Source organism: Rousettus aegyptiacus, unplaced genomic scaffold (genome assembly GCF_014176215.1).
Source record: "Rousettus aegyptiacus isolate mRouAeg1 unplaced genomic scaffold, mRouAeg1.p scaffold_m13_p_13, whole genome shotgun sequence".
Lineage (NCBI taxonomy): Eukaryota > Metazoa > Chordata > Mammalia > Chiroptera > Pteropodidae > Rousettus > Rousettus aegyptiacus.
The window spans coordinates 49,733,885-49,747,272 of NW_023416288.1; the positions used below are offsets into that span (position 1 = coordinate 49,733,885).

A 13,388-nucleotide genomic window follows, 5' to 3' on the forward strand; every position below is an offset into this window, starting at 1 on the left:
CTTCCCTGAAGCTTTTAGTAGTTGCTTCATCCCACCAAGGAGGAAAGAAGCTTGTACTCATTTGGACTCTTCAAATTGCCCAAATCTCTGGTTTTCATGTTTGGCTCCAGTATGGAGATATTTTTCGGAAACAGCAAATGCTAAAGTTGGCTATTTTCGTAGCCTTGCCTGAGGTAACGCCCTCTGCCCACCCCGACCCCGCCCACATCACAGGACACACCCACGCGTGCCATTCCCGGCCCCCCTCCTCCCCAGCTAGACAGAGTGGCGGCCTGGCCGAGTCTGTTCCTGCCCCTGAAATGCAGTGGGGAGCACTAGTAATAAAGAAGAGAAAATATCATATTTGATGTAATTAAAAGTGATTCCGTCAGAATTTTTAATGAATCTCTTGCCATCTTGCGTCCTCCCATGCTCGCCTGAAAGAGTCCCAAACACGGTTGGTCCTTTATTCATTGCTCATCGCTTCACACGCATCAATGGTATAAGTGGGGGCGACGGGTCAGGCATCCCCACGGAGCTGGTGACGCCACAGTGAGAACGTCATGGTCCCTGCTCCCCTGCACACCGGAGCTGAGGGAGGAACATCGAGGGACCCACCCGGGGTTGGGGTGACACTGCGAGAGCGCCCCGTGAGCTGAGTTGTGTCTTTCCAGGGACCCAGATGCAAAGGGCAGAGGGCGACTAACAGGATGTGGCGAGCAGCGTTAGATGTTCGTTTCTCTCCAGCCTCATGAGAACTGCCCCCCTCGCTCCGAGACCCGCGCGTGCTGCACCGCTCCGTTCCTTTCCGGTTCTCCCTCTTCCTGTCGTCAGCCTGCTCAGCACAGGTGACACCGTGTTCTCTCCCGCTGGAGCCACACAGGCAAAAGCAGAGGGAGAGGCTGGCCGAATACCCGTCTCTGGCCCAAGGACTTAGACGACAGGCCCCCTGGTCCTCCGAGCGAGTGCGAAGGCGTTGGCGTTTCCGCAGCGCCCCACCCCCCCATCCCCTCACGCCTTCCGGAAAGTGCAGCCCCGGGCCTTTGAGATGATGTCGTGCGTAGAAGCCAGCACACTCCCGCGACTGACAGCACAGCCGAATGGACAGACAGCCGCAGACTTAGAACAAGAATTTAGCCAAAGCAGGAGGCGGTGTCCAGCATGGAGCTGAGGAAGCACTGGGGACACGCGGGGCCCTTGGTTGGTCACTGGAATTTTCCATATAGTTTGGAGTGGGGGTTGAAATGATTTTAAATAATTATTGAGATGGAGGGTAGCTCCAGCTGAAGGGTGAGAAGTGGCTCTTATTTACTGAGATCTGTGAAACACGTAGAACCCTGTATTCTTAATACTCTGAGACTTCGAAGTGCATCTACTCATTGCCTCCCAACCCAGCTGCTTTTCAGAATTACCCGAGTGCTTTTTAAAAATGTACATTGTCTGATTATCCTCAGAGATTCTGATTCGTGATTCAAATGTTTCTGATGCAATCAGTCCACAAATTGGAGTTTGGAAATCAGGTATTTATTTAAAGTCCTGAACTGTACAGCTGAGGAAATGGGGGTGTCCTTGCACCTGGGGTGGGAGAAGCTTGAATTAGGGAGCAGATGTGCAAGGGCTTGGGCAGGGAGGGGAGTTGAGGACGGATTGCCTAACCTCAGATGTCCGCTGCACCCTCCCACCCCCAAGAGCAGTGAGGAGAGGGAGAACGGAGAACGGGGTCCTGAATCTGTGCGGACTGCTGCTGGCCCTGAGGCTAGATGACTAGCTGGTCACAGAAGGATCTTTGGCCTTTGCTGAATGTGCGATTTGGGGAATGTTGAATGCCTGTAACATGAACTTTGATCCTGGAAGTGGTTCTGGGCACACAGGTCTCTTACATACGGAGGCGGTTTTGCTTGTAAATAAGCCTGTATGCCCTCCAGGGAGGAGGAGACAGCTCAAAAAAGCTTTTTCAGAACTTGGTCTATTCAAAACTCAGGCCATCTTTAAAAACCTGCAGCGTGATCTTGATCCCTAAGGCCAGGAGGAGTGCCACCAGGGCTTCAGCAGTAGACCCACTCGAAATGACATTCCTTCAGGCTCCTCACAGCTCGACTCCCCGGCTGCTCCCTCCCCAGCCGGCCCCCTCCCCATGCTTGGGCTCGCCTTTCCTGCAGGACTGGTGACAGACAGGCTGTGACCCTGGCTCAGAGCAGCCCCCAACCTACTGCTTCCTCTTTGGTTGTCTGTGCAGCAGGCTGTTCCTCCCAGCGCACAGGGACACAGGGAAGTGTCTGTACTTCTCAGACCTCAGCGCTCAGGAAGGGGCAGGCCCAGGGGTGATACTTATGGGAACAGAAACACTTCCCCTGGGGTGTGGGTTTGCTGGTGCTTCTCCTACTAAACCTCCCTCCTGCTCTGACTAAGGTGACGTGCGATCCCAGCAGGGCCCGATACCAAATCTCTTGTCATACCAGAGGAAGGAAAGGGCGGCGGTGTCCCAAAGTCTGACTCAGCTCGAGAAGTCGTTATCCATCTCATTTTCAATTGCTGTTAACCCTCTAGGGATTTTTCCACCCTATAAAATCGGTCCAGAGGGTCTCCTGCCCCAGAACAAGGGACACGATAGCTGTTCTCACTAGCATTCCATTGATTGACCATCCATGTGGCCGAAGCTACTCTGGGGTCCAGTCTGTCAGAAGCATCTGGAAGCAGAGTCTCATCATTTCTACGAAAGGAAGGCATCCTGGCTGTTGAAGGACTTGAGGGCTAGCCAGTGTGCCGAGTGGGACTGCCTTCCCACAGTTCCGAATTAGTCTGGTGCCTCTGTTGCTATCGCCGGTTCTAGTTATTCTGTCTTTTCTCCAGAAGGTCAGCAAAAGAGTGAGATGAACGAAAGAACCAGTCGTGTGGTGCACAGGACCGGCCCTAGACCTGGACAGGTCACTCACCAGCGATGTGACCTTTCCTAGCTCATTAAATGCTCCGGAGTCAACTGTCTCCACACGGGAGAGGGACGCTCTCCTGAGCCCTGATGGACTGGCCGGTATCTGTGTTTTTGTTTCTTTCTTGCCAGCCCATTGTTTCAGGTAGAGAAGAGATTCGACTTCCAGCATTTCCCATCTTCTTTAGGGGACAGTCTCTTGGATGACTGACACTCCCGCTGCTTCCATTCAGCGTTTCGGGGGGCCTCTCGTTCTTCCACTAGATCATCAGGACCAGGGAGCCAAGTGTGGTGTCCAGGGCACAAAGTTTAAGGAGGCATTCACTCCTAGGGTCGCTGAAGTGCCAACCCTGCAGATGAATGACCCTGACAGTGGGTGCTTCCTTAAGAGTGAGATGCCTAGCCTCACCCTCCTCTAAGCCATGAAGATCAACTTTGATGAAGTCTTTGATACCTAACATGTACTTTTCATGAATATGCTTTCTGTGCCTCTAGGTAACTCCTGGCTATCCACTGTTCCTATGCATGCATGAGGCGTCTTATTTCAACCACTTGCAACACTCTCTGGCTGAGAGTTTATCTGGCCACAAGAATTTGCTTGGCTAGTGCACGGAGCAGCCTGGAGTTGTCAGAGAGCTGCTGTCCCCATCATGTTAGAGTGGTGGCTCATTACTATTTCAGCTCAAATGTAGGAGCCAATGATACGATCACTTTGTTCAGCAGATAGTTAAACGTGCCCTCTCCAGGAAATAAAGCAAACCAGGGTAAACAGATATTTCAGACTTTTGTTTTATTGTCTGGAATACAATGCATATTTACACAATATATGAAGAATTAAGAAAATGTTACTCGTAGCCAAAAGATTAAGCAGTTAGTAGAAGTAGAACCATAGATGACTCATTCATTGGTATTATCAGTTAAAGACCTCAAAATAGCTACTGTAAATGTGTTAAACATTTATAGAAAAACAAGTATAATGAGTTAAGAGTTGAAAAATTTCAGGAGAGAAACATAAACTCTAAAAAGAACTAATTTTGCTACTAGAAAATAAAATATTTGAATTAAAACCAATATAATTGGATCGACCTAACAGTATACTAGACATTGAAGGAAGGCTCTTGAAGCCAGGTTAAGAGAAATTGTTGGGACTGAAGCACAGAAAGAGAAAAAAATACCTGAACATGGCTCTAATGATCAGTCGGATAGCGGCAAGCAGAGTAATATAATTAGAATCCAAAAAGAACAAGAAAAGACTGAACTGGATAGAAAAAAAAGTGAGGATATTATTATTTTGATGAAAAGCTTCAACTCATAAATCGAAAAATCTCAGTCAACCTTAAGTAAAAAGTACAAAGAGAAACAAACCCAGGCACTTCAGAGTCGAACTACTGAAAAACCAAAGAAAAAGAGAGAAATTCTCCATCAACCAGAGGTGGTAAAAAGACACATTCCATACAGGGGAACAGGTTAAGAACCACAGCCACTTTCTTATCAGAGACAATGTAAGCCAGAAAACCCTGGAATATGTTTAAACTGCTGAAGAAAAAGAAAAGATCAGCCTAACTTCTTTATTCAGCAAAACTACCCTTCGGACATGAAGATTCAGAAGAGACATTTTAAGATAACGAAAACCAGAGAGATTTTAACTCACTAAGTTTGCACTCCAAGAAATGTTAAAGAAATTCTTCATGCTGAAAGGGGATGGTACCACATAAAAACGTGGATCAACGGGAAAAAAATAAATGTTTCTGGAAATTTAAAATATGTGGGAAATAGGAAAAAACTACTATTTTGATTATTCTTAGTTCCCTATAAATTGCTGGTAGCAAAATAGTAACAATATATTGTAAATTTTTAACTATGGAGAAATAAAAAATGACAACGATATCACAAAGGAAGGGAAGGGATTAAACAGAAGTATATGTTTGCCAGGTTCTTCTATCTTATTGGAAATAGTACACTATTAACTCAAGGTAGAGAATAATAAGTTATGTTTAAATACTTTATTCCCTAGAGCAACCGCTAAAAAATAAAAGCCAACAAAGAAATAAAATGGAATTTTTAAAGAAGTCAACACAAAAGAATGGAAAAAAAATAACGACAACAAAAAAACAATGGGGCAAATAGAAAACAGGAGCGAGAAGAGAACTTAAATCCAATCACAGATATTGTTACATTGAATGTGACTTCTTCTTCTTCTTCTTCTTCTTCTTCTTCTTCTTCTTCTTCTTCTTCTTCTTCTTCTTCTTCTTCTTCTTCTTCTTCGAAAAAGGAGCAAAGATAATTCAATGGAGAAAAAATAGTTTTTCAACAAGTGATGCTGGAATATGATGCTAGACAAGCAAAAACAAAAACAAAAAACAAACAAATCTAGACACAGATCTTGTACCTTTGTCGAAAATTCTCAAAATTCACCAAAATGAATTATTGAAGTAAATGTAAAACTGTAAAACTTCTAGAAGATAACATTGGAGAAAATCTGGGTGACTTTGAGTTTGGGGGTCACCTTTTAGATATACCACTAACAGTATGACCTATGAAAGGAAAAATTGGTAAGATGGACTTCATTAAAACGAAAAACTTCCACTCTGCAAAAGACACTGTTAAGAACACGCGATAAGGTGGAAAAGAGAAAATAAAAGAGAGAAAATAAATGTTCGATTTTTGCAAAGTTTAATAAAATTGATAAAGCTCTGGCCAGGCTGATCAAACAAAAAGAAATAATCGTAAATCACTGATATCAAAATTCAAAGAGGAACATTGACTATAATCCCCATATATATTAAAAAGCGTAATAAAAAAGATTTTACACACAATAAGCACGACTTTAATATAATGGAAAAAAATCTTTGAAAACCACAGCTTAACAAAATGAACATAAAAAGAAATAAAAAATAAAAAAATCAGAGCAGCCTAATATATTTGGTTCAGAAATGAGCCTGTAATATCAGTTCCCTGGGAAGGGCTGACTCAACAGACCTCTCGCAATCAGCTCTCCAGCTTGACCGACAACCCCAGGCTGAGTTTCTCCATCTTGGGGTTGATACCGGCATTTGTCTATTGGCCAACAGCTTTCCTTGTTTTCTGGTGAGCTCGTCGATCATAAAAATTCTGTTTATTTTAATAAATTCAGCTTTTATTTGCCTTCGACGGGGCGATTGGTGTTCCGGACCGCACGGTCCACCACCTTGTCCGGAGTGTCGGCCCGTATGTGTGTTTCAACGCTCAGTGTGATTGGGGTCGGGGTAAAATCTGACTGAGCCTCTTTTGGTGTTAAAGGGCGAGTTCGATGCACATGAAACAATCTACTGATGTGCGAGTGCGGCCGTGTGTGCTTAGTGGGCATGGCTGGTTTCACTACTGAAATGAGCCACGGGGCTCACCATCTCCTGAGAATAAAACCATGGAATCGAATGAAAGACCTGCTATCCCAAGAACTTCACAGTTTACTTATTATTACTATTTTATTATATTCAGTAGACATTTTATGCTATCGTCATTATATTCAGTAGAAACAGTGGAATTCTAAAGAATAAAAGGAGTCTCCAGGAATATAAAACTGGCTTTAGGCATTTGCAAATGGGAGGAATTTTATGTTTACAGCTTTCAAAAGGTTTTGGTAATATATTTCAAAACAAACAAGAACTTTTAAAATAATTCGGTTCATTAATAAATTGAGCAATGTTAGGATTTAAACACTTTGCAGAGTCTCAAATGCTGGTGTCAGGCACTGCGCTTTTTAAGGAGGCTCTGTAATTCACTCACTGTGTGAAGGTGAATAAATAATTACTGATTTGTAACTATAATTGAGGAGTCTTGTGTTTCAGACCAGTAGCCTTGCCAGAAATTATCGTAAACTTTTTGAGTATAATTAACGGCAAGCTACAGGACAAATAGCACATACTACAGAGTAAGCGGTAAAAGAAATTGCATATCCTGAGCAAGACACAAAATAACAGAATCAACCATTTGACAGAGAACCTAATACAAAATAAAATACACACTAGTATTTTCATTAGGGCTCCTTTGAGGCCATTTTCTCTGGCCGTGGTGGTGCCGCGTCTCTGAATTTCCATGAACTTGATCAGAGCCCCTTTGAAATCCTTGAACCTTTCCCCTGACCCCTCAGGTCCACCTCCGGACCCCGTTATGAGACCGTACAGCCCATTGGTATAGTGGTCACCTCTCTTCTCCATCACCAGGCCCTCGATCAAGTCCATTAGCTCCTTCACTTGGTCGTCCCGGTCACTCCCTGTGGCGCGGTTATCGAAGGCACACGCTCGCCCCCCGCACGCTGCCACCAGCTTGCTCAGGGCTTGGTTCTCCGTCTCGTGGATGTACTCCGTCAAGGAGCCTCCTGCGAGGTCTTCCTTGCGGCTGAAGAGGACAATCGTATGGCTCATGGCATCCTCTCCGAAGATCTCTTTGATCCTCTGTGCAGCCTGCTGGTCCTGCGTGGTGAATCGGCCCATTTGCGTCACCAGGAGCAGCACGTGGGGTCCCGGGGCTGAAAGCAGGTAGCACCTCTGCACCTCTTGGTACAGGGCCTCAGAGGGGTCCCTCCCAGAAAACATGTCCGGCGTGTCAATCACGACCAGCTCTCTGTCTCCCCAGCATCCCCGACTCTCACTGCAAGTCTTAGTGAGGGTCTGGGGCCGCAGCTGAGACACAAACGCCTGCTTCCGGAGGATGCTGTTCCCTGTGGCACTTCTGCCGGTCCCCGTTCTGCCCACCAGGACGATCCTCAGCTCTGACCCCCTGGCATGTCGGTTCTTCGTGTGTGGTCCTGTTAAGGGCGAGTTTCCTGTGTCACTACGACACTCATCAGGCCGATGGAATATTTTTAAGAATAAGGAGCTATTCCTCAGTTACAGGAAAATACCTTTTCTTTTACAATAGATTGCATTGACGAAATAGAAGCTAACCCCATTACCGAATAAAATGAACGAATTATCTAGACTTCTCCAGGAGTGCAGTGTGTTGCCATGTTGGATCCTAGAAAAACATACTTGGCGGGGAGGGGAGGACGAGATGGATTTAGAAACGCATCTCATCACGCAAGCCTTGCCTGGGACGCTCCGTGCCAGCCCCTTGAAAGATAAATTTTCTGAGGATCAGAGATGTGTAGCCAAGACTGTGGACCCCAGCTCCAGGTGGTTAAGTCACCTGACTCTGTTCCAAGACCTTGGCTGGGCAGGGGTGTGGTCGTGACCACCAGCGAAATGGCCGGACCCGGGAAAGGCAGGAACGACCAGTGTAACGAAGACACAGCTGGGAGCTTACACGCGGCTTTTTCCATGAAACAGGCACAGAATGGGGCACGACAGCTGTGCGTACCGGAAGTCGCGTTCTTACCCGAGTGACTGCATGCATTCTGCTCCATCGCTGCTCCTGGGGGACAGAGAGACCAGAGACCAGTAACACAGCAACGACAACCCCGGAAATCGATTATCGTTTAACTCTGAATCGTGAAAGACCCTGACGTTCCTAGCACGTCCTCAACCCCGTCTCCCGTGTCCCCACAGAGCCGGCCAGGTGGGGAGAAGGGGAATGCCTGTGTCAGTTTCACAGAGGAATCGGGTCACTCGCCCAGAGTCACGCGGCGAGTCGGGAGAAGCGTTTCGGTTTGTCGGCCCTGCCTGCTTCTCACCTCCACGCTCACCCCTTTGCTGGGTCCCTTCCTTCCTCTCGCGGCCGCCCTGCCCCCTTCCCCTGCTGTCCCTGGTCACACGCCTTGACTTCCCTCCACTTCCCTTCCGGACCTCCCTCCCGCATGTCTGGGGTCCAATCTCCTCTTCCCTTCTCTCCTTCTCTCCTCGCCTGGCTGCCTTCCTTCCGCCTCTCTCCATACTCCTCCTCCCATTCTGAGTCCTTGCTCAAACACTCGCTGAGTTAAGGATGGGACTCTGCAAACACACACTGCCCTGGAAGCCAGAAATCCACATCGCCTGATGCCTCGATGGCGCACGCCTTCCCCATTGCTCACCAGCCGCCAGGAAGGAACCCTGCCACCTCGTCCCCTTTCCCACGCAGGGAGAAGTACTGGGTAACTTTCATCAGACACGTTTTTCTCTTGCTAAATCTGGCAGCATAGCCAAAGCAACAGGCACAGAAAACTCACGGCCACATGTGAACTGCCAAATTCTTCCCCGTTTGCACTTTTTTATTGGCTTCCTGTTAAGGCAACTCTCTTTGCCAGTGAGCTGTAAACTAAATTATAGGAAGTTCATGGTCCCTGTAAACTGGCTACACTTAAGCCAAAGGCAGTCACTCTAAATCGTTTCCCGTAAAATACGGCACATTTGCTTTAAAAAAAAAAAAAAAAATTTTTTTTTTTTTTTTGGAGCTTAGCCAGGGAACTAGAGATCAACAGTGCGGCACTCTCCCCAAATGAGGGCGTACCTGATTTCCTGATGAAGGACACAGATGGCTCCGCGTTCAAACCTATGACGGGCCAGCTTGGCTCGAAGAGCAAAAGAAAATGAAACACACAGGCACCTCTGGCTCCTTCCCGTCTGCAATGTGCACGCGTCTCCGCCCCCGCCACCTCCCGCCTGCTGCCCTGAGCTTTTTACTTCTTATTCTCTGCGTTCAAGTCTGTCTGGAAAAGAACTCGGTTTCTGGGCGCGCGTGTGTGTGTGTGTGTGTGTGTGTGTTTTGCCAAATGTGAAAAAAAAAAAAAGAGTTTCCGGTCAGGCAAGCTCTGCCCCCGGAGGGCCATAAACCGTCCTCGTATCCATTTGGGGGAACAGTTTTTCTGCTGTCCAAAGGTATAAGCAAGACGTGGCCCAGGTCAAACCAGTGTTGCAGATAAGATACCTTATGCTTCATTGGTGTGACGGTTTGTCCACTCAGCCAGCTTTCAGGCCTGGTCTGGAGAGCATAGTTCAGTTTCAACGACAGACTGTGGGCAGTGTTCATGTGCACTCGGCACGTCCTCAGGAATTCCGCGGCACACAATCGACGTCAGACCGTTTCCCAGAACTGCCTCAAATGATGAGAACGAAACTCCGGTTAACTGATGCGTGTGAGCACGGCACACCCCCTCCTGTTTCCGCAAGTCATTTTCTGTCTCTCCTCCTCCACCTTTTGTCTTCCCTGTCACTTCACGGGATAGAGTTAGAAGGTTGGGTCCGTGTCCCTGATCGGAACAGAAACTAATAAAATGTGAATAAGAGAGCGCAAAGGAGCATGGCGAAATTTAAAAGCCAGAGTTGAGTCTTCGGGACGACCGCTAGAGCCCTGCTAATACTGACCGAAATAAAAGACGACAGTGAACATAGGAAAAACACCGTTAGTTTTCAAAGGAAGACATTTCATATTTTAAAAAGAATCCTATGAATAAATTATGCCAATAAATTTGAAGGTATAGATGAATGGATAAAAAAATATGAAAATGACAAAAAGAAAGTATAAAAAATACAGATGAATGGATAAATAGAAACAATGAAATTTCAGTTATCGAAGAAAACGATGGAATTGTTATTCTCATGAGAGGAAATAATTTCTTGCTCTTTCCCAAATTACGTCCTTTAAACATTTGATCCTTTTAACTTTTTCTATAAATATGACCTATTATAAACGAGACCAATGTTTTCAGAGACCACCGACACTATGCGCCCATGTTCAACAATGACTTAATTTCAACAAACTCTTGTTTTCGTGAAATTATTACTATCCCTCAGATTTTCCCCCTTTGAGCCAAGGTGCTCATTTGACAGTTTATCCAGTTCTCACAGGTTATCTGGAACTCTTCCAGAAGCTTCGACCTCGGATTAGGAATTCTGAGAGAATCGGTCTTTATGTCGATTTCTTATTGCTTGTCCATGTACCCCCAATTACCAGAGAATTTCTGAAAAACAGACTTCATTCTCAGATCAAGCCGTGATCCCTGGAAACAGTCAAAAGTTTTGGTGCTGTCACGCCACAGGCGTGAGGAGAATCCCACCCACACAGGTGCACTTTTACCGTGCAGATCTGAGAGCCGCTGGTGCGTGTGGCGGGACCCTTGGCGGAGGGTAGCGGATGGTCAGACCATCAGGCAGAGAGGGATCGGGAGACGAAACGCCTCATCTGATTCTCTAGGTCCCACACATCCTCTGCTGGGCTCCCCAGTGGCGGAGCTCGAGCAGAAGTCAGAGGACGATGGAACCCACGGGTGTGGTCCCTACAGGTCAGCCTGGCAGGGCGGGAGGACGGCCAAGGATGGAGAGTGAGTATGCGGGGCGCAGGTGGGCGGGGGAGGGAAGCGTTTGGCACGGAAGCTGTTTTAACTCACAGTCTGGGCAGTGTTCAGTTAGCACGTAGGGAAGGACGGAGGAGGAAAGGAGGACACTTGGTCAGCTGGTAGATCTCCAAAGCCACAGGAAGGTGCTGCCAGAGGTGCCTGACGGGAGACTGACGGTGACACAATGACGGTCGTGGGCGGCGCCAACAGTCAACGGAGGATGCGCTCTGGCCTGGTGTTCCTTACAATTGGATCCTTAAACCACGTGCAGTGAATTACGGATCAAACATAGCAATTTTGCGATTTCTTAAATGTTTTGGTGTTCGTGGGGATGGGCTGGCAAGGAGAGGTAGGAAGGGAGCTGCAGAGGTGCTTAACGAACAGTAGTAAATTGAGAAAAATTATGACTTTGTGAAAAAACGTCATACGTTTGAAAGCCGTATCCTAATTCTATCAAAAATTTGGCTAAAGACACTCCTCTTGGCCCCTTCCCTGACATTTCGTAGTTTTAACTCATATTGCGGCTTTAGCGATTGAAGTTTTCTCTCTTTCTCCTGCACAATCTTCTGGCATGGCTGAGTACGCTCCTCTCTTCAAATTTCCTCTTCTCATTTTCCTCAATTGCTCTGCCTGACGTTTCGGCCTTTCCTCGGCGTCCTTGTAGATGGCATCCGAGAAGCGAGCTCCTCATTTCCCTGCACCATCTGGTCTATCAGCCCCACCAGCTCCTGCACTGGAGCATCTCTCTCAGGCGGGCCGGCATCCCCTGTGTTAGAGAAGGCGCAGCAGCGGCCCCCGCACTCTGCCGAGATGCTCTCCAGGTGCACATCCGCACCGTCCATAAAGTCACTCAGCCCCCGATCCTCCAGATCATCTTGGCGAGTGAACAAGATCGTCATGTGCTTCATGGCCGACTCCCCAAAGACACCCTTGAGCAACGGAACGGTGTTCTGGTCCATCTCCGTGTAACGGTCCAGCCTCAGAACCAGGACGATGGCGTGAGGCCCCGGGCAGGAGAACAGGACACAGCGGCTGATTTCCTCACAGGTGGTCGCCAGGGTCTCCCCGGTGTCAAAGAGCCCTGGGGAGTCGACGACAAGAAGCTCCCTCCCGTTCCAGTCCCGCGGTGCTTTCTGACAGTTCTTGGTAACAGCGTGAGCAGCAACTCTAGAATGAAATGCTTTTCTCCCGAGGATGGAGTTTGCTGTGGCACTTTTCCCGTGTCCCCTTGTCCCCACCAGGACGATCCTCTACGTGTTGTCCCATCGGCAGGTCATAATCGTGTCAAGAGGTCCTGTGTGTTCCCACCCCTCCTTTTTTTCCCTTCTTACCCTCCCAAGCATACCAATCATGGAGAGTCTTCCAGGCCAGGCGAAGTTTTTCTTGGTGAAGGGCGCGTTATCCCGACATTCTGCCGACCCCCTCTGATCCTGCTGTGACCAAAGCAGCATTTACAGTCTAACAATCTGGGATTTTACTATTTTTTCCCATTTGTGTGATCTGTGTCTTGTTCTAGAACAGATCCACATTGTTTTTTAAGATACCGGCTCTGAGGAATCCTGGTGGAAGCAGTTAGCCTTCTTTCCCGTGAAAGATGCTCATTCCGAATCATCGGCAGTCTGGACACGTACAGAAAGAAGTCCACGACTGCATGGAGGCAGGTGCACGGCCGGGTCTCATTTCTGCAGCCGACCCAGCAGGCGGTGAGAGACGCGAAAACGGTGTTTAAACCGGCATACGCCATACGGACCAGTGAGTCTTACTTCCTCAAGCTGCACAGAAAAGGGAAGACAGACCGGATGTCGTCACCTTAGAGATACTTTCATACCTAGAAACAATATTCCGTCTCTTATGATTGATAACATAAAATGTCGGAAGTTCAGCAGTCCTCTGGCTCAGTATTTTAGAAGATCGTTCTCATTGATTGGATGAGGAAATCGATCTGCTCACCATGTCTTCATTCTAAATTATACGTCTCTATTGTAGGTAAATACAGTTTATCAATAGTGATCCCAGTGGAGACATAAACATTGAAATAGACCAAAGACCATGGAAGAAATAATAGAGGACACAGTCGAGGCGCTCCCCACAGGGCAGTATCAGCAGAGCACTCTGTTCTGAGTGTAAGGCCCGCTCTCGGGAGAAGCTGGTTAACCAGAGCCTACCCTGCTGGGGTTTATCAGCGCCTAACTGACCTGGAGAGAAATACCCAGCTACAGTCAGCTCTAAGCCTTCCATACAGAAGCGAAATACCCA

General features: G+C 47.4%; 1 protein-coding gene and 1 pseudogene across 3 annotated transcripts; both read right to left on the bottom strand.

Moving 5' to 3' along the window:
- Positions 1 to 5,561: 5,561 nt before the first annotated feature.
- GIMAP2 (GTPase, IMAP family member 2) lies at positions 5,562 to 9,672 on the bottom strand. Of its 3 annotated transcripts, none has more exons than XM_016129730.2 (3): positions 9,308 to 9,672; positions 8,261 to 8,296; positions 5,562 to 7,691 (listed from the first exon to the last, which is right to left on the bottom strand). In XM_016129730.2, the coding sequence occupies exons 2-3, from the start codon at positions 8,286 to 8,288 to the stop codon at positions 6,706 to 6,708; spliced, it is 1,014 nt and encodes a 337-aa protein (XP_015985216.2). In that variant the 5' UTR covers positions 8,289 to 8,296; positions 9,308 to 9,672; the 3' UTR covers positions 5,562 to 6,705. The 3 variants fall into 3 exon arrangements, with proteins under 3 accessions (XP_015985216.2, XP_015985217.2, XP_015985219.2); XM_016129731.2 differs by lacking the exon at positions 9,308 to 9,672 and adding an exon at positions 8,892 to 9,273; XM_016129733.2 differs by lacking the exon at positions 9,308 to 9,672 and adding an exon at positions 8,556 to 8,885.
- A 1,002-nt stretch (positions 9,673 to 10,674) lies between these two features.
- On the bottom strand, positions 10,675 to 12,409 carry LOC107502460 (annotated as a pseudogene).
- Positions 12,410 to 13,388: the final 979 nt, after the last annotated feature.

Excerpts from the sequence above, each read along its gene's own strand:
- GIMAP2 (XM_016129733.2), bottom strand. The coding sequence starts at position 8,754 with ATGGAGAGAGGCGGAAGGAAGGCAGCCAGGCGAGGAGAGAAGGAGAGA. Across the intron at positions 8,297-8,555 it reads GCAAAGGGGTGAGCGTGGAG|GAGCAGCGATGGAGCAGAAT; the intron begins GTGAGAAGCAGG and ends TCTGTCCCCCAG. Across the intron at positions 7,692-8,260 it reads GAATGCATGCAGTCACTCGG|GACCACACACGAAGAACCGA; the intron begins GTAAGAACGCGA and ends CGCCCTTAACAG.